The 18,804-nt window shown below is 40.8% G+C and overlaps 2 protein-coding genes across 10 annotated transcripts in view; one reads left to right on the forward strand and one right to left on the reverse strand.

The window, feature by feature from the left end:
- Positions 1-565: 565 nt before the first annotated feature.
- On the reverse strand, positions 566-15,512 carry FUNDC2 (FUN14 domain containing 2). Its single transcript, XM_006736918.3, has 5 exons — positions 15,356-15,512; positions 11,470-11,608; positions 5,620-5,695; positions 3,690-3,821; positions 566-1,084 (listed from the first exon to the last, which is right to left on the reverse strand). Exons 1-5 carry the CDS (start codon positions 15,486-15,488, stop codon positions 1,007-1,009), a joined length of 558 nt encoding a protein of 185 aa, XP_006736981.1. The 5' UTR covers positions 15,489-15,512; the 3' UTR covers positions 566-1,006.
- A 60-nt stretch (positions 15,513-15,572) lies between these two features.
- F8 (coagulation factor VIII) overlaps positions 15,573-18,804 on the forward strand; it is a 133,697-nt gene continuing 130,465 nt past the window's right edge. For 4 of the 9 annotated variants that reach the window (XM_031031874.2, XM_081807993.1, XM_081807994.1 and 1 more), the window contains exon 1: positions 17,688-18,096. In XM_031031874.2, the coding sequence (XP_030887734.1) occupies positions 17,951-18,096 (146 nt within the window). In that variant the 5' untranslated portion in view covers positions 17,688-17,950. Of the gene's footprint in view, positions 15,684-17,686; positions 18,097-18,804 lie in introns of those variants that run through there. The other 5 variants (XM_081807991.1, XM_031031877.2, XM_031031875.2 and 2 more) reach the window with 4 other exon arrangements.

An 18,804-nucleotide genomic window follows, 5' to 3' on the forward strand; every position in this document is an offset into this window, starting at 1 on the left:
GGGTGGCTCAGTTGGTTAAGCGACTGCCTTCGGCTCAGGTCATGATCCTGGAGTCCCGGGATCGAGTCCCGCATCGGGCTCCCTGCTCGGCGAGGAGCCTGCTTCTCCCTCTGACCCTCCCCCCTCTCATGTGCTCTCTCTCTCTCTCATTCTCTCTGTCTCAAATAAATAAATAAAATCTTTAAAAAAAAAAAAAAAGCCTTTTCTATGTAATAAAAATCCAAGAGCTTCTTCCCTTTCCTACCTAAAATCACTTATTTTACCATGAAAAAACCCTTTGGAAATAGCCATGAGGAAAGCATCCCTGGATAATATCTTAATGTCCCTAAATGATTCACTAAGTTTGACCATCCGACAATGTATCTATTAGTTGGTCTCCCACCAAACACAATACCTTTAGCTCAGCATATATACCTTTAGCACAAGTTCATTCCATATTCAGATTTTTCAATTATAGTGCTTTACTGCCATTTTTGTCAGGATAATTACAGCAGGTATACAAATAGCTCTCTTTCTGTAATCTAAAACCAACTAAAAAAGAAAGCAGACACCAAGATAACAAGTCTTTCATGCTTAAAGGCAAATGTATTCAGTTCCTTTCCATGCAGCACATAAGGTATCTATATGCTTGTGATTTCTTTTCCAAATCAAGTTTGGGACAACCTTTGAGGATCCACTCATCCTCCAAGGTGAGCCATCTTATATACCATGCTCTGTTAAGTATCTTATATGGGAGGGGGAAAGGAACACTTTTGCTGACCTACAGATTAGTCAAGTGGGGAGTGTGCTGGGAGAAGAGCTAATGTCTATGGTCTCTTCCGTTGCCATCAGGTTCACAATAGGGCCGTATCAACTTGTACCGACAGATGCCTATAGAAGCCATTCAGATACGCCACAGCAGGGAGGAAGAAGAGGAGAAGCAGGAGAGACTTGATGTCCTATGATGGAGTGAAGAGGCTGCTGGTTTGGAAAAAAAACAGGAATAATGAAAGTGAAGTTGTCCTCCTTAGGATGCCATGCCAAGCAGAAAGCCTCCGAAAAATCCCCCAGTCACTATAACGTTCTTCTTCACAAATGACACTACCTAGGAACAGAAGATAGCACAAATTGGTTATTTTGCAGGGATATTATTATTAGGAATCAGATCTCTATTACCTATGCGATCTTAACAATGTCAATCCCCTCACCACTGGGTCTCTGGGTCAAGATGGTAGCAGGGATGCTAGTGTGAAATGATAAAATTCAAGAGATGTTTTTGAAATGGGACTTTGATTGGATGACTGGCCGTGTAAGGGATGAGGAGGAGAAGCCAAAGGCAACTCCTTGGAATCTATCTTCAGTTATGTCTGTTAGAGAGCTAAGAAATCTGCCTGAGAATTCATTTAGGAACAGGGAAGAACAGAGTTCACGGGGGAACTTATGGGGAAAGACTAAAGCTGTATTCAATAAACTAGTTATAGAGGCAATTCTCAGTTTCCAATTTCACTCCTTTGTTCTCCCTGACACCTACTTTCCAATTAAGGCTGCTCATTCTGAAGTCTCTCCTCCAAATTTCTCTATCCATTCATCCTGTCCATCCATCAGTCGATCTGTCCATCTACCTCACCCATCCCCCTCTGAGGCTTCCTCTTGAGTAAAAGCTATATATTTGCATTCTCACACCTCACCACATCAAAGGATGATTAAAATAAGGATATCTTAAATTCACAAAACTTCCACCTTCTCCTGTCCACTCATCTGCAGCTCAGAACATGCACTCAGCACCCTTTGACTCCCATGCCCCATCAATTTCCATTTCAGAGAGAACTTTGGCAAGTGGGTCAGACTCCCTCTTTTTCCCAAGTACAACCATCACCTTAGACACTGTTCATTGGGACAACATATCTGGTATCCTGGCCTAATCATTTCTTGAACTCAAGTACAGTGACTTCATGTCCCAACCATTTAAGCCTCTCATACCCTGACCTGCTCCACTCTACTACCCCATCCTTCTGGGACTCTTTAGCATCCTTACTCCCACTATGCCTATGACTTCCTATGTCACTTTCACTGGCCCTCTGACTTGACTGGACCCCACATTTCCCTACTTGAGGTATTGTCTTTTGCCACCTACCATCAGGGGGAATGAAAAAAATCATACAAATTCCTGAAATAATTGCTTTCATTCATTATCTTTACTTTCTTACTTCCTACTCATTCCTCAACTTGCTACAGTTTGGCTTTCAACTCCACCACCCCCCTAAAACTGTTGTCACTGAAGTCACCAATGACTTTATTGGTAAACACTGAATTTATCATCCTCATTCCCTGTGACAGTGCCAGGCCACAAATAGGAATAAAAAAATTTGTGGAATGAACCAATTCCAAACCTTTTGGTTAGTTTATAACAAGTTCCCTCTGTGACTCAACAGTTAGTTTTAAAAAAAACATTAACCTTATACTGTTTATTATATATACTTCCCATGTCATTAAAGAAGTTTTCAACAAGCATGTATTACTTTTGTAAACATGCGAATAGTCAAGTTTTGGCAAAATGAAAAAAGTGTCACTTTTATAACCCTGAGCTTGACGCAGGGATAGAAGTGGGAGGGACTATCTGCACTCCTGGGCCCCCACAGATGCCATCTTCCAGTCTGGGCAAAGGACCAGCTTTGGCCTGCCACCCACCATCATACTGGGACTGCCATTATGTACCTGGTGAGGTGGACTTATCTGTTCAGTATTTTCTAATCGGCTAAGTCATTTACCACTTATCTATCTGCTTTTCAACTTCCAAAAACTTGCTGACATTTCTTGTCTTATGGTATTTTTCTCCTATTCTCTTGGTCCTTATGGGTTTAACCTGTTTTATTTTGTTGCCATCATTTGGCAATATTTCAAGGACAAGGCCTGTTTCAATTTACATCTAAATCCCTCTTCTGCACTTATCCATTCCTTCTCTCTGTGAATCCAGAACACCACTGATCAAGGCCTCCTTGATCCCAGTTTATTTCTCCCCACTTCAGTGCACTTATTTCTTTGGCACATTTAACGTATTTCCAAAGGTAATAAAGTAGCAAAATTCTTTTAAAAAGGAAGGACTTCTCCTGTCCTCCCAAGTGCCAGCTAATATAACCTAACCTGATTTTATGTGTTAGAGCAGGGGTTAGCAAACTATATAGCCTGTAAACCAAGTCCAGCCAGCTGCCTATTTTTATATAAAGTTTTGTTGCAACACAGCCACACCCACTTGTCTACATACCATCTATGCCTATTTTCATGCTACATGGTGGGGTTCAGTAGTTGTGACAGAGACCACATGGCCTACAAAGCTGGAAACATTTATCATCTGGCCCTTTACAAAAAAAAAAAAAAAAAGGTTGCCAATCTCTGAGCTAGACGTTCCTGCTAGTTATATGTACATGTAAAGTATGGACATTTCAGAGAAGTGCGTGCATGGAGACAAAGTATGATTTAAAACCATCTACATCCCACTTGCTGCAAGAACGAACTCAAGGCATGATCAATGCACATATGTAATGTATCATTTTGCATTCTCACTCACTGATAAAAGTCACCAACACTTCAATCACCCAGCTTTGAACAAATGCCTCTAAGGTAAAGATATTCCATCCAAGGCTGACATATTGGTGTGTCTACCCCACTGTCTGCACTCTTTTCACACTGCCGGTGAACAAAACAAGTCTCACCTCCTCTGCTTTGCTTTTGACCTCTGTAGTTATCTGGTTGCTCTTACGGATCTTCAGCTGTTCCTTGGCTTTCTTCATGTCCTTCTCTACTCGCTGCCAGTCAACCTTGATGTACCCAGTATGGTTTGCAAGCTATAGTTTCAATAATGACAGCAAAAAATAAGAAACACAGGCTTGTTATTTCTGTTCATTATGATTAAATCACTGAAGTACATTATCAAAAACCCTTCTGACTTTCCATTTCTTGAGACATTTGCCATCCAGTTCATTGCATGACAATGACATTCACTCCACATCTACTCAGTATCCACCCAACATGCAAGGCCCTATGCCTGATGCCAGATTGATAGACTGGCCTTCAATGACTGCTGGCAATTCTTTTACTCTTATTTATACTCTTATCCCTCTCTAGAAAGTTTTAAGTTAGCTTAAAAATATAACACGGTAAGAAGAAAATCAGAATTGAAAGTCAAGATGTAAGGTGAAGAAACCTTACAGACCTTACAGCCAACATAATCACTGTCGGCTCAGAAAGAAATCTTCTAATACATGGCCCCACAGAGATTTCTCAGGAGCAACTTCATATAAGGGGTACTGAGAGAAATACATCCAAATGTATGTATAGAATATGTCTACCAGAAACAGTGCTGTCGCTGCACTTCGGCCTGAAGGGGTGAGAGGAAGGACAGGGAAAGGTGTCTGACCTGCCAGAGAGACAGAGAGAGGCCCAGACCTGCCCCAGCCCACTCTGCTTATCTAGCTCCAGTCACCTCCTGCCTGTAACTACATTAGACCTGCAGCCACAGGCACCCACCTTACCCTCTCCAAATTCCTGACCCACAGAAACTGGAAGAGATAATAAAATGATGGTTCTTTCAAGATTAGGTTTTGAGGGAGTTTGTTGTGTGGCCTGCCAGTCACCAGCCTCCTCCTCCTACACATTTAACTTTCACCTGAGCCATCTGGGAAAATCACTCCACCTGCGGTTCGAAGATAGCACTTACCCCGCTAAAATGAGGACTGTCAACTGTAGGAGACAAAGGGCTATGAATTCGGAGACCGTGGCACAATTCAAAAAGTTATGGCTCCTACAGAGCATTGGTTCTCAAACTCTGCTCCACATCAGAATCATCTCAGGAGTTTAAAAATACTTCGATGTGAGGGTGCCTAGGTGGCTCAGTCAGTGAAGCGTCTGCCTTCGGCTCAGGTCATGATCCCAGAGTCCTGGGATCGAGCCCCGCATCGGGCTCTCTGCTCGGTGGAAAGCCTGCCTCTCCCTCTCCCTCTGCTGCTCCCCCTGCTTGGGTTCTCTCTCTGTCAAATAAATAAATAAAATCTTTAAAAAAATACTTAGATGTGCAAGCACACCTTCCACCTATGAAATCAGGTGGGGGGGCGGTACGAGGCAGGCCCCAAGCATTAGTGTTTTTTAAACTCCTCAGGTAATTCCAACATGGAGTCAAGTCTGCAAAGCAATGCTACAATGCAGCCTCAGAGAACCAATACCTAGTAGTTCTGAAATAAACTCTGGGCCAAACAGACAAGAGAGGACATCAGATTGGACTGTCATTTAGCCCTCATTTCTCACTGACTGCTCTGGGATCAATGTCCCCTATGTAAAATAAATCCTATCACAGGGCATTTGCATAACTTCATATTTTTGAAATCACATTTGTTTAACATTTCAACTGGTCTCAAAAACCCAAAGGAGCTATGATAAGGAATATGTACTATGTCCCCATGTTATAGATTATGAAACAAAATGTGACTACTAACTGATGAAATTTGATTCAAATGGTCACTAGCATTTCAAATAGTACACTGAAAATAAGTGCAAAGGCTATTCTAGTGTAATATAGCCAAGACTATATATACATTCTTAATTGGCAAGGGGGATTTCCAAACATCTAGGAATATTTCACATACAGACCTGAAGGAGAAAAAATCCACCTCCCACAGCTGTTGCAGCCAACTTTCCAACCTTTTGGAATATGAAACCCGTGCACCTACAAAAACCAAAACAACAACAGACAAGTTGACAGGCTGTCAAATGCATACAAACATGTACTTCTAACAATGTTCAGATCCTACTTACCTTGGGATCCTCCTTCCCACTCTTACATGATATAAGCAGAGAGCAGAGGCTCAGAAAGACCCTGATTCAAATCTTGGCTCTACCACTTACTAATTTTGTGGTCTTGAGCAAATCCCTTAAAACTTTCAGGTTGCACTTTAATTTTTTTTTAAGATTTTTAAAATTTGTTTATTTGAGAGAGAGCACAATCAGGGGGAGGGGCAGATGGAAAAGCAGACTCTCCGCCAAGCAGGGATCCAGGGACTCTGGGATCATGACCTGAGCTGACGGCAGACACTTCATCAACTGAGCCACCCTGGCACCCCTGGGTTGCACTTTAAAAGATGACTCTGGCTACATTGTGGAGAAGGGATTCCACGGGGAAAGCATAAAGGCAAATATCCTCCCAGGAAATTAAAAAACATGAGGGGACCCCCAAACTCTGCAAACTAGTAAGTGACTCTGGCAAGACTGCAGTATAAAAGAGCAATATACAAAACTCAATTGTGTTTCTATATATAAGCAATGAACAATTAGAAATTGAAATTTAAAAATACCATTTACAATAGCATCAAAAATAAGATGTGCAAGACCTACAAAGCATTGCTGAGAGAAATTAAAAGAAACCTAAACATGGTTTATGGATCAATGCAATCCCAGTCAACAATCTCATCAGGTTTTTTGTGGAAATTGGCAGCAAGCTTATTCTAAAATTCGTATGAAAGTGCTGTGTACCCGGAACAGTCAAATCAACTTTGAAAAAGAACAAAGTTGTAAGATTTACCTATTTCATGACTTATTATAAAGTTACAGTGATCAAAATAGTGTGATACTAGCACAAAGATTGACAAATCCTCTTAACAAAGAGTTCAGGGGCGCCTGGGTGTCTCAGTTGGTTGAGCATCTGACTCTTGATCTCAGCTCAGGTCTTGATCTCAGGGTCGTGGGTTTAAGCCCCACACTGGGCTCCACGCTGGGCATGGAGCCTACTTAAAAACTAAAACTAAAAATACTTAAAAAAGAAAACAAAGAGTTCAGAAACAGGGGCACCTGGGTGGCTCAGTGGGAAGAGCATGTGACTCTTGATCTCAGGGTCATGAGTTCGAGCCCCACACTGCGGATAGAGATTACTTAAAAATAAAATCTTAAAAAAAAGAGTTCAGAAACAGACATATAGTCAACTGATTGTCAACAGGTACAAAAGCAATTCAGTGTAGAGAATTATAGTCTATTCATCAAAACATGTGGGCACAATTAGGTATCATATGCAAATAAAGAACTTGGATTCCTATCTTGCAACATATAGAAAAAGTAAATCAAAATGAATCATGGACCTAATGAAAAATCTAAACCTATATATTGTCTAGAAGAAAATCTTAGTGATCCTAGATAAGGAAAATATTCTCAGACAGGATACCAAAAGCTAGAGCTACAAAAAAAAGAGTTGATAAATTACATTTCAAGGTTCAGAACTTCTGTTCTGTACTGTTAAGAGAATAAAAAGCTATAGAGAAGAATATATTTGCAAATCACATATCTGATATAAAACTTGTATCTGGAATATATAAAGAATACTCATAACTCTGTAATGAGAAAACCAACATCCCAATAAAAATATGGAGAAAAGATTTGAACAGATACCTCATCAAAGATAGATGGATGGCAAAAGTAAGCCCATGAAAAGATGCTAATATCATTAATCATTAGGGAAATACAAATTAAAACCACAATGAGATACCACTTTACACCCACCAGGATAGTTGTAATCAAAAAGGCATAATGCCCAAGCATTAGTGAAGATGTGGAAAAACTGGAACCCTCATACATTGCTGGCAGAGGTACAAGATAGTACATGCATTTTAGAAAAGTGTATGTCAGGTTCTTAAGAAGTTAAAGCATTCCACCTATAATCCCCAGCCATACTATTCCTAAGTATTTACCCAAAAGAAATAAAAGCATATGTTTATACAGACTTGTACACAAATGTTCACAGCAGTTTTAGCCCCAAAGTGGAAACAAACCAATATCCATCAAGGTAAGTGGATAAACAAAATGGTTCATCCACACAGTGGACTACTACTCATCAAGGAAAAGGAATGAACTACTGATTTAAAAAAAAAAAACAGCCAGATGAACCTCAAAATTAGTATGCTAACCAGAAGAAACCAGCCAGACAAAAAAGAACACATACTGTATAATTCCATTTATATATAATTCTAGAAGATGCAAAGTAATCTACAGTGATAGAAATGCAGATCAGTGGTTGGTGGGGGCATGAAAGGGATAATGAAGAGGTACAAAGAAACTTTTAGAGTGATGGATGTGTTCATTACCCTGACTGTGGTGATGATTTATGGGTGTGTATATCTCAAAATTTATCAAATTGTATACTTTATTTTTTAAGATTTTATTTATTTATTTGATAGAGAGCAAGAGCACAAGCAGGGGGAGGGGCAGAGGGAGAGGGAGAAGCAGACTCCTCGCTGAGCAGGGAGCTGGATGCAGGGCTCAATCCCAGGACCCTGAGATCATGACCTGAGCCGAAGGCAGACGCTTAACCGACTGAGCCACCCAGGCGTCCCTCAAATTGTATACTTTAAACAAGTGTAACTTATGATAATGCCGATTTATTTATTAAACTGTTAAAAAATAATAAAGAATAGCCAAGAAATTCCTGAAAAACAAATTGGCAGTTACACACACACACACAGATGCTGACATATAACAGAGGGAGTGTAGCAGAGAAGTGGGGAAAGGATAACTTTTGCAATAAACTGAGTTGGTGGGGCGCCTGGGTGGATCAGTTGTTAAGCATCTGCCTTCAGCTCAGGTCATGGTCCCGGGGTCTGGGATCGAGCCCCGCATCAGGCTCCCTGCTCGGCGGGAAGCCTGCTTCTCCCTCTCCCACTTCCCCCTGCTTGTGTTCCTGCTCTCACTAACTCTCTCTCTCTCTGTCAAATAAATAAATAAAATCTTAAAAAAAAAAACTGAGTTGGGACAACTGGGTATTCCACATGAAAAAAAAAAGAAAGGAATCTACTACAAACTAAACACAAAAAACAATTCCAGGTGGATTTATAAATGTAAATGTGAAAGGTAAAGTAATAAAGTTCTAGCATACGGGGTAGGCAAAGATTACTTAAACAGGCCACAAAAATTACTAACCTAAAGGTAAAGATCCATAAAATTGACTACATTAAAAATAAGATCAGTTCATCAAAAGATACCAAAAGGCAAATGAAGACAATCACAGAATGTAGAATGAGTGAAAATATCCGTAAAACGTACAACCAACAAAGGACTCCTATTCAGAATATATAAAGAACTCTTATAACTCAGTAAGAAAAAGAATGACAACAGAAAAATTACATAAGATTAAAAATGAGACTTTATCAAAAAAGAGATCGAAAATGATCAAGAAACATAGGTAAAAGTTATTCAATATCACCACTACTCAGGAAAATGTAAATGAAAACCATGTGAGATACAACTATCAGACAAACAAAAATTTAAGTCTGGCAATATTAAGTGCTTACAAGAATGCAGAACATCAGGAACACTCAATCCTTGTTGTTGGGAGGGTAAACTGTTACAACCGCTTTTGGAAAGCAGTTTGACATTACCCAGCAAAGCCGAAGATACTTATGTCCCATGACCTAGCATTTCAACTCCTAGGTAAAAATGTGCGTATACACACACCAGGAAATTTATACAGTGTTCATATCAGCATTGTTTAAATTAGCCAAAAATGGAATCAACTCAAATGTCAGTCATCACCTGGGTAAAAATACTGTGGTATATTCATGCAATGAAATTCTATATATAAACAAAAACAAAGAAACTACAACTACATACAAAACAAATTGAGCAAAAAAGGTAAGATTCAAAAGAATATACATAATTGCATTTATTTAAAGTTCAAAAGCAGGTAAACTATATTATTTACTGATAGAATTGGTGTTAAAACTACAAAGAAAAGCAAAGAAATAACTGCATAATAATCAGTGCAGCATTTATCTCTAGAGTTTTTGGGGTGCTAATCATTTTTTTAACCTGTGTGGTTGTTACATAGGTGTCTGCTCTATATATATTCATTAAAATGTACACATATGTACTGCTCTGTATTCATATTATCTTGTACAATAACATTTTTAAATGTAAAAAGTAGAGATGAGATTGATGCATTATATATTCCTCACTAAATCTGCTATTAAACTTTTTGAATTTATTACAAATGACGCCATAAGCTGTGTCACAATTGAGGAAGTTATTGGCTACCTCCTAATTATACAACTTTCTATCCATGTGGTCCTGGGCCTTTTGAGCCTGAGTTCCTATAAAATAAGCATAATTACAGTACCAATTTCAGAGTGGTTGTGAGAAGAAAATGAGATATCTATATAAATACTAAAATATTTGTGTATTTTTGTGTTCTCTACTTCTTGGTGTGGAGAAAAGTGAACTCTTACATACTCTTAGTGGAACTGTAAATTGGTACAGCCATTGTGAGAAACCATATGGAGGTGTCTCAAAATATTAAAAACAGGGCGCCTGGGTGGCTCAGTTGGTTAAGCATCTGCCTTTGGCTCAGGTCGTGATCATGGGGTCCTGGGATAGAACCCTACATACGGCTCCCTGCTCAGTGGGGAGCCTGCTTCTCCCTCTCCCTCTGCCATTCCCCCGCTTGTGCTCTCTGGCTCTCTCTCTCTGTCAAATAAAGAAAATCTTAAAAAAAAATTAAAAATAGAACTATCATAGAGGATCCAGCAATTCCACTTCGGGGAATATATCTAAAGGAAATAAAAACACTAACTCAAAAAGATATCTGCACCCCCACATTCATTGCAGCACTATTTACAATAGCCAAGTCATGGAAACAACCTAAGCGTACATCAGTGAGTGAATGGATAAACATGGATAAACACACACCATGGAATATTATTCAGCCATAAAAAACGAAATTCTACCGTTTGTGACAACATGGATTGACCTTGAAGAACTTACGCTGAGTGAGAAGTCAGACAAAGAAAGACAAATGCTGTATGATCTCAGTTATATATGCAATCTAAAACAAACACAAAACTCATAGAAAAAGTGATCAAATTTGTGGTTACCAGAGGCAAGGGGTTGGGGGAGGGGGAATTAGATAAAGGTGGTCAAAAGGTACAAACTTCCACTTAGAAGTAAGTATCAGGGAGGTAATGTACAATGTGATGACTATAGCAACCACTGCTGTATGGTATATAAGAAAATGGTTAGGAGAGTACATTCTGAGAGTTTTAATCACAAGAAGACAATTTTTTTCTTCTCTTTTTATTATATATGTATGAGATGATGAATGTTCACTAAACCTACTATGGTAATCATTTCACAATATATGTAAATCAAATCATCATGCTGTATACCTTAAACATACAGTGATGTATATTTATTTCTTGATAAAACTGGAAGAAAAATGAGAACAGTCAATCCAGTACCAATTCAATCCAGTGCCAATTTCAGAGTTGTTGTGAGAAGGAAATGAAATACATAAATACTCAAAATAGTGCCTGGCATATAATAAATACTATGTTTAGATGAATGCTACATATTAAGTGATCAATTTCACAAAAGTCAATGTGTTTTCATTACTTAAGGAGATTGTTCCTGTAACTGCAATACTAAATCATGCAAAAAAAGACACTGGACATCTTTTTCATCACTTACCATCCAGTGACACCTCCAATTAACAGCTGGGTTGCCACGCTGTATTTTTCAGCTGAGGGCCCAGATTCCTGCCCAAACAGCTTGCGCCACCATGGCTGCTTTTTAGCAAATTCTGCAAGGTCCAGTGACTCAAAGTTTCCTACAAGAATTAAGATACTGAATAAGAAAATATTTACTTTTACAATAAATCACAGTTCTTAACTAGATTAAGAGATTTTTAAGGAAATGGGTACTGTACTAAGAACCTGCAAATATTCTATTTTAAACGGCAAATTAACTCTGAAATTGTGGCTAGCGACTTGAAAATCAGACTAAAATCAACAAATATCTGTCTTAAAGAAAAAAATAACTAGACAATTTAGAATTAGTACTCTAGTTTTTCCTCTCAAATTTAAAAACAACCAATGGATGTACAAAATCTGATAGTAATAATAATGTATCCTAAATGAAATGGATTTTCTTCGTTTGCCTCTCCTTTTCAAGAATATGTCAATACTATTTAGCTCACAAATTCACAAATTCTTACCAGTATATGGATCTCCACTGATAATAAAGATAAAAGGTAATGTTCAACTGAGCTGTTACTATTTACCAGGCAATGTGCTAAACAATAAACATATATACTTAATTAAATCCACAGAACATAGTAGGTACAAAACAAGGTACTATTTATTAATCCCACTTTATAATTAAGAAATGGTGGCTCAGAGGTTGATTTGCCCAAGAAAGGAAAAAGAGTTAGCAAAATGTCTAATCCCTTTCTCTGTGGGAAGATAACGTAGGGATAAATTTAATGAATGATGCACAAGACCTCTACACTGTAAAGAACAAAACACTGAAGAGAGAAAGTGAAGATGACTGAAATTAATGGAGATACATACTTTGTTTTGCAAGGCAGTATTTTTAAGATGTTCATTCTCTCCATATCCATCTACAGACTCAATGCCATTCCAGTCAAAAAGTACATTTTTATTTAGAAATTGACAAGCTGGTTCTAAAATTTATATGAAGATGCAAAGGACTACCTAGAGTAGTGTTCCAGTTACTATGACAAATTACCCCAAAATGTCATGGAGCTAAACAATAATTTATTATGCTCTTAGATTCTGTGGATCAGGATTCAGACAGAATATGGCATTACAGTCCATTCCTACTCCATGATGTCTGATGATTCAGCTGGAAGACTTACAGGCAGAAGGTCTGCAATCATCTCCTACATTCACGTATACAGGCTGCCTCTCTATGTGGGTTAATTTGGACTGCCTTACAGCATGGTGCCTAGGCGCAAGGGTGCATCCCAAGGGAGGCAGTGAGAGATCAGGGAGGCAGCTGAAGGACTAAGCAGAAGGTGCTAACTATTTAAGACCTAGCCCCAGAAGTCATGCAGTGTTACTTCCACCACATTCTGTAGAATCAGTCACAAACTCCCACAAAGATTCAGGAGGGAATACATAGATCCCATCACCTAGTGGGAGCAGTGTCAAAGTCACACTGAGAAAAGAGCAGGTGGAATGAAAGATACTGTTGCAATCATTTAGGAAAATACAAAGTGCCACAAGTGGTCAAAACAGTTTTGGAGAAAAAGAACAAAGTTTGGGGTGCCTGGGTGGCCCAGTCTGTTAAGCCTCAGATTCTTGGTTTCAACACAGGTCATGCATGGTCTCAGGGTTGTGAGATTGAGCCCCGTGTGGGAGTCCACGCCTATCAAGGAGTCGGCTTGGGATTCTTTCCCCATCTGCCCCTCCCCATGTACTCCTTTCCCCCCTTCCCACCTGCTCGCTGGACCGCACTTTCTCTCTCTCAAATAAATAAATAAATCTTTAACAACAACAACAAAGAACAAAGTTCAAGGAATTTCAAGACTTCTTACAAAGCTACAGAGGAATACAGCTACCTAACGTCGACTTATAAAGCAACCATATTTGACAGTGTAGAACTGACACACATATATGAATGGAAGAGAATAGAGAGTCCACAAGTAGATGTACACATAGCCATTCGATTTTCAATAACATGGCACCAAGGCAATTTAATAGGGAAAGAGTGTTTTCAACAAATTGTGTTAGAACTACTAGGTATCTGTACTAAAAAAAATGCAATCCCTACCTTATATCATACACAAAATATAATTCAACATGGATCATAGATCCCAATTTAGCAGAACCAAAATATGGATGTTTGAGGAAGTAGGTATCCTATGGGTTCACAAGTAGCTACATGAAAATTATTTTTCTAATGTAACAACATTAGACACCAGTACAAAAGAACACTAAAACATTACTGCTGTGTTGAAGAAGTTCTCTCCCTGGGTTAAAGAGTATCACTGAAAACAAGAACGGAAAAAAAAAAAAAACCCACCAAGAATGAGTTTTGAGGTTTGTGTTGTTTTTTTTTTTAAGATTTATTTATTTTAGAGAGGGGCGGGCGAGGGGCAGAGGAAGAGGGATCAGGAAAGAATCTCTGGCAGACTCCCCGCTGAGCACAGGGATGGACGCTCTGCCGGCTGGATTTCAGGGCTCGATTTCACGACCCTGAGATCACTGACCTGAGCTGAAATCAGGAGTTTGACGCTTAACCCACAGCGCCATCCAGGCGCCCCTGAGTTTTGTTTTAATGTAATTTTACCAAGCCCCTCAGCTCAATTGGAGGCTCCAGTCAAAAGGGGGATCAAATCAGAGACGTTTAGTTCATCCAACTTCAGTTATTCAACAAACACTGTTAACCAGTATGTAGACAAAAGTCATTTAGCCTTGTTTATGGGTCCAGGAAATCAATTATCACAGTGTTATGTGTTCATCACCATGATAAAGATTGAAATTCATGATGCCAACCTCAAAATTTCTCACAACCATTTCCTAGAAGCAAATATTTAATCAACCTATATATTTTAAGTGAATGAAGGCAGTGTACTCTGCAAGAAAATAATTACACTGTGCATTCCAACCCCTTAGTCACTTAAACTCGGTGGGGTGCTGGTCAATGATTAACAACCGGCTTTGGGTGATCTCTAGTGTACATCAATTTCCACGATGTATTCACTCCCTGCGAGTGTGACAGCATGGAACTGTGACATCACTGAACGCAGGGTTGGAAAAAGATGCACAGTAGCATACCACACTGTTATTTCCATCACACGGACAGCACAGATGTAAATAACGTCAAGAGCATACCATAGCAGACAATTAAGAAGTGATGAATTGTGAATACCTTCACTGCCTTTGTTTTTAACATAATTTAAGTAATTTTAGGTTTATATAATTGGGTTTTCGATGATGGCTGTGTTTAGCAATGGGATCTTGTGAACCAATCCTGAATTGAATATAACCTGAAGCAAGGTAATTAGTAGGGAAAGAAGCATGATTTAAAGTCATGCTCCTCTGTGTATTTTATTATAGGGCATCTTCTTTGACTACGCGGACTGAATATAAAAACTATTTCAAAGTACAATCCCATGTGTACTACTCTTTCAAAACCATCAACAGCACAAGAGAAGGCTCCTTTGCACACAGAAGAGGCTTGCCAGGTGTTTGAGATGAACGTGCAAAGGGTCAAAAGAAGTCGCCTTAGTCTGAAAGTGCCAGAGCGCTTCCGAGAACCAGGACAGAACGTCTCCGGGTTGAGGTTGTTCGGGGCGGCGCCGGAAGGCCGACTGAGCCCAACCAGAGACAACACCCCGGGGCAGTTCAGTCCCAGCCCGGCGCCTGACCTTGGCCGGACCCTGGGAAGCGGCTGGGTCAGGGGCGAGACTGGCACGCCCTCCCCGCCCGTGCACTGCCAGAACTCCCGGGGGAACTCTGCTGGGACCCGCAGGCGCGGAGCCCTTCCCCTTCCGGAGCTGAGAAAGGCGGCTCTCCGTGGCGCCGGCGCTGCGCGCGCCCGTCCTTACCTTTACTGGATGCGGCCATTTCGGCGAGTTGGTCTCGCGATGACAGCCGCAGGGTTTGGGCGCGGTAGGACGCGGAGTGGCGCGCCGTCATCGCCGCAAGCTGGCTTCCGGCACGTGGGGCAGATGTTTCCATTCCCACGGCGGCAGCGGAAGAGGGCGGGCCGAGCGCCTAGCTGTCACTTCCCACCCCCGCGCGTAGCTGCGTCACAAGGCTCCGCGGCCCCGCCCAGCAGGTACGCCGAGACGCGCGTGCGCAGAGAGCCTGCTCTGACGGAGGCTCTCACCTAGAAGATTTCTTGGGACGCGACCGCCACCTTGCCGTTCCCTAGTAAGGACTCTTTTACCCATTACTTTATTTAAAAATAAAGCTGGTTTGCGGTGTTAGTTCATGTAAACGTTGAGCAAATACTTATGAGTGCTTGCTATGTGCCCGACTTTGTTCCAGTAGAGAAAGTCAGACACTTAAAAAACCACTGCAATAAGTAAGAATGCCTTTGGAGCCATTTAACTATGTTTCAGGGCACGTCTCCCCACTCCACCCCACCCCTAAGCTACTCCTCTCGCCCTCACGCTATCCCAGTTAATGGCAACTTCACCATTCCAAAAACTTTGGTCTTAATTTTGAACGCCTCTCTCAATGCTACAAATCCAGTTCATCAGCAAGCCCCATAGATACCGCTTCACAGTGAATCCAGCCATTTCTCACCCTCCAGTGCTATCATCTTAGCCCAACTCACAATCATTTCTTGCCCGAAGTTAACAGGTCGATCTGCTCCTACCCTTATTCGCCTAAAGTCTGTTCTCTCCACCTCGGCCAGAAAGATTGGTCTAAAAGGTAATTCTGATCACAGCCCTCCTCTTCTCAGAAACCTACCATGTCTCCCTATTGTCCTCAGTAGAGAAGCCAAACTCCTTTTGCTGAACTGTAACCTACTCGGTGAGATTTTCCATGACCATCCTCCTTTAAAATTGCAGCCTGGTATATCCTGCCTTCCCCTGCTTACTTTCCTTTTGTGCACAGCACTTATTTCACCTTATAACATACTGTATGAGGTACTTATGTGTGATAAGTATTAATTACATCAGTTGCTTGTATTTTTCAATGCTGTGTATCCAGTGCATGGAAGTATAGCATAGGAGTTTGGAGCATGAGTATGGAGTCGGATTACATGGGTTGGAATGCTACCACTTGGCAAACTGTGATCTTGGCCAAGTTGCCTAACCTCTCTGTGCTTCAGTTTCATCACCTGTAAAATGAAGACAAGAATAGCAGCTGCATTAAAGTAACTTACAACAATTCCTGGCATATAGTACATGCTAGCTATTATTTCTGCATCCTGGTGGGTGACAGAAGGTCTCAGCAAATGTTTATGAAAGAGACTTCTTCCTGCTTGTTTCCAAGCTGGACAACACCTCACCAGTTGCTCCTAGGCACATTCATACTTCTGCAGAACTGGACTCTTAGTGATAACATTTTTAATAGCAACCCTGGTCAAGTTTCTTATTATCTCCTATACTTTGAGGCCCTCATTCCCCCTGATAAACATTAACCTGAGTAGGGGCTCTGCTTGAGCTCAGCAGGGCTACATATTGATGTAAGGAGATCTATCCTATACCTGGGACAAACGCAAACAACGTTAAGAAGCATCACATAACAACAATGCAATATAAATAAATACATGAATGCTGAATGGTTATGAGTGCTACATAGAAAAATGAAGCCAGGAGGGATATCAGTACTGCCAGTGGGGGTAGAGAGCTTACAATGTAAATGTGGTGGTTCATATTTAAGCTCATTGCGAAGGCAGGATTTGAGTCAAGACTTGAAGGAGATGTGAAAGTGGAAATGTATGGCGATCTGGGAAAAGATGTTTCAAGTAAAGGGGATAGCAAGTGCTAAGGTCTAAGTGCAAGAGTGTGCTTGGTTTTTAAGGAAGAGCAAGAAGGCCAGTAGCCATAGTGACGTGAGACCACAGAGGTCTGAAGGAAAAGGACATGCAGATCATGGGAGATGCTCTAGGCCATGGTAAAGACTTAGGATTTTACTCTGAGGTCAGAAGCCAGTGGAGGGTTCTGAGTGAAGGAGTGACACGATCTACTTTATAGTTTTAAAAAGTCACTCGGTGGCTGTGTGAGGGGCAAGGGTAGAAACAAGGAGACTATTAGAATACTGGTTACTCTTGTTTGTGCAAGTGGATTCCAGAATTTCCAACAACATCCAGAGCTGCTTTTGCTGCTCCTCTTCACCTTGACCTCTCCCTCTCTCTCTTCCTTTCTTTAAAGGTTCTGATGAAAGCAGCATTCTTGTGCCCTTAGTACTCTCAAAAGTGAATGGGTTAAGATCTAGCTCCACCTCTCTTTTCCTGTGGCTGCTTTCCACTGCTAAAAAGGAAGCAATCTTATCTGTTACTGCTTACTGCTGATGCTGCTGTAACATCCAGCAGGTAAAGTTCCCTAAAATTCACAGCAAAAATTTTGGGACTTTTTACTAAATCATAGAAAATTTACCTTTTTTTTCCCCTGGGAGCTGAAGATATTTTAGAGAAGAATTAATCTTTTGTTTCTCCAGTTGAACATTTTCTAGCAATACGAGCCATGCAAACAGAACTCTCTACCTGCTTCTTTCTGTGCCTTTTGCCATTCAGCTTTAGTGCCACCAGAAGATACTACCTGGGTGCAGTGGAACTGTCCTGGGACTATATGCAAAGTGAACTGCTCAGTGAGCTGCACGTGGACACAAGGTAAAGGCACGTTCTATAGGGTCCGGTCAGGATTGTGAGGATGTGACTGTTTGGAGGAAGGTGCAGATGTCAGGTTAGGATGGTTGTGATGGTAGTTAAGCACTGAAAAAGCACTATTGAGGTAAGGTATGGGTGCTTATTGCCAGTCCTTTTCACAGATGTGAACTATTTGTGGATATGTTGTTATGTTTTGTCCATTGCTTCTCTTTGTCACATGCTGCCACTTTGGAAACTAGACAGTGGAGGGAGAACGAAGAGGCAAGGAGCCTGAGAGAAAACAAAACCTCCCTCAGCCTACCTCCAAGCTTCCATACAGAGAAACAGAACAATGAGATCCCATCAGTATTACACACAACTTTAGTCTGTAGTTCTCCTGTGTGGGTGTGGTGTGGTTTTGATACTTTTGCCCAGGTTTGGTTTAAGAATGGTATTAGCCAGGGGCGCCTGGGTGGCTCAGTCATTAAGCATCTGCCTTCGGCTCAGGTCATGATCCCAGGGTCCTGGGATCGAGCCCCACATCGAGCCCCACATCGGGCTCCCGTCGGCGGGAGGCCTGCTTCTCCCTCTGCCACTCCCCCTGCTTGTGTTCCCTCTCTCGCTGTGTCTCTCTCTTCAAATAAATAAATAAAATCTTTAAGGAAAAAAAAAAAAGAATGGTATTAGCCATGAGTTCAGAAGCTTTTCATCTTTTTTGGGTTCCAGTACATT

Source organism: Leptonychotes weddellii, chromosome X (genome assembly GCF_054177405.1).
Source record: "Leptonychotes weddellii isolate Sample4059 chromosome X, ASM5417740v2, whole genome shotgun sequence".
In the NCBI taxonomy this organism is placed as follows: Eukaryota; Metazoa; Chordata; class Mammalia; order Carnivora; family Phocidae; genus Leptonychotes; species Leptonychotes weddellii.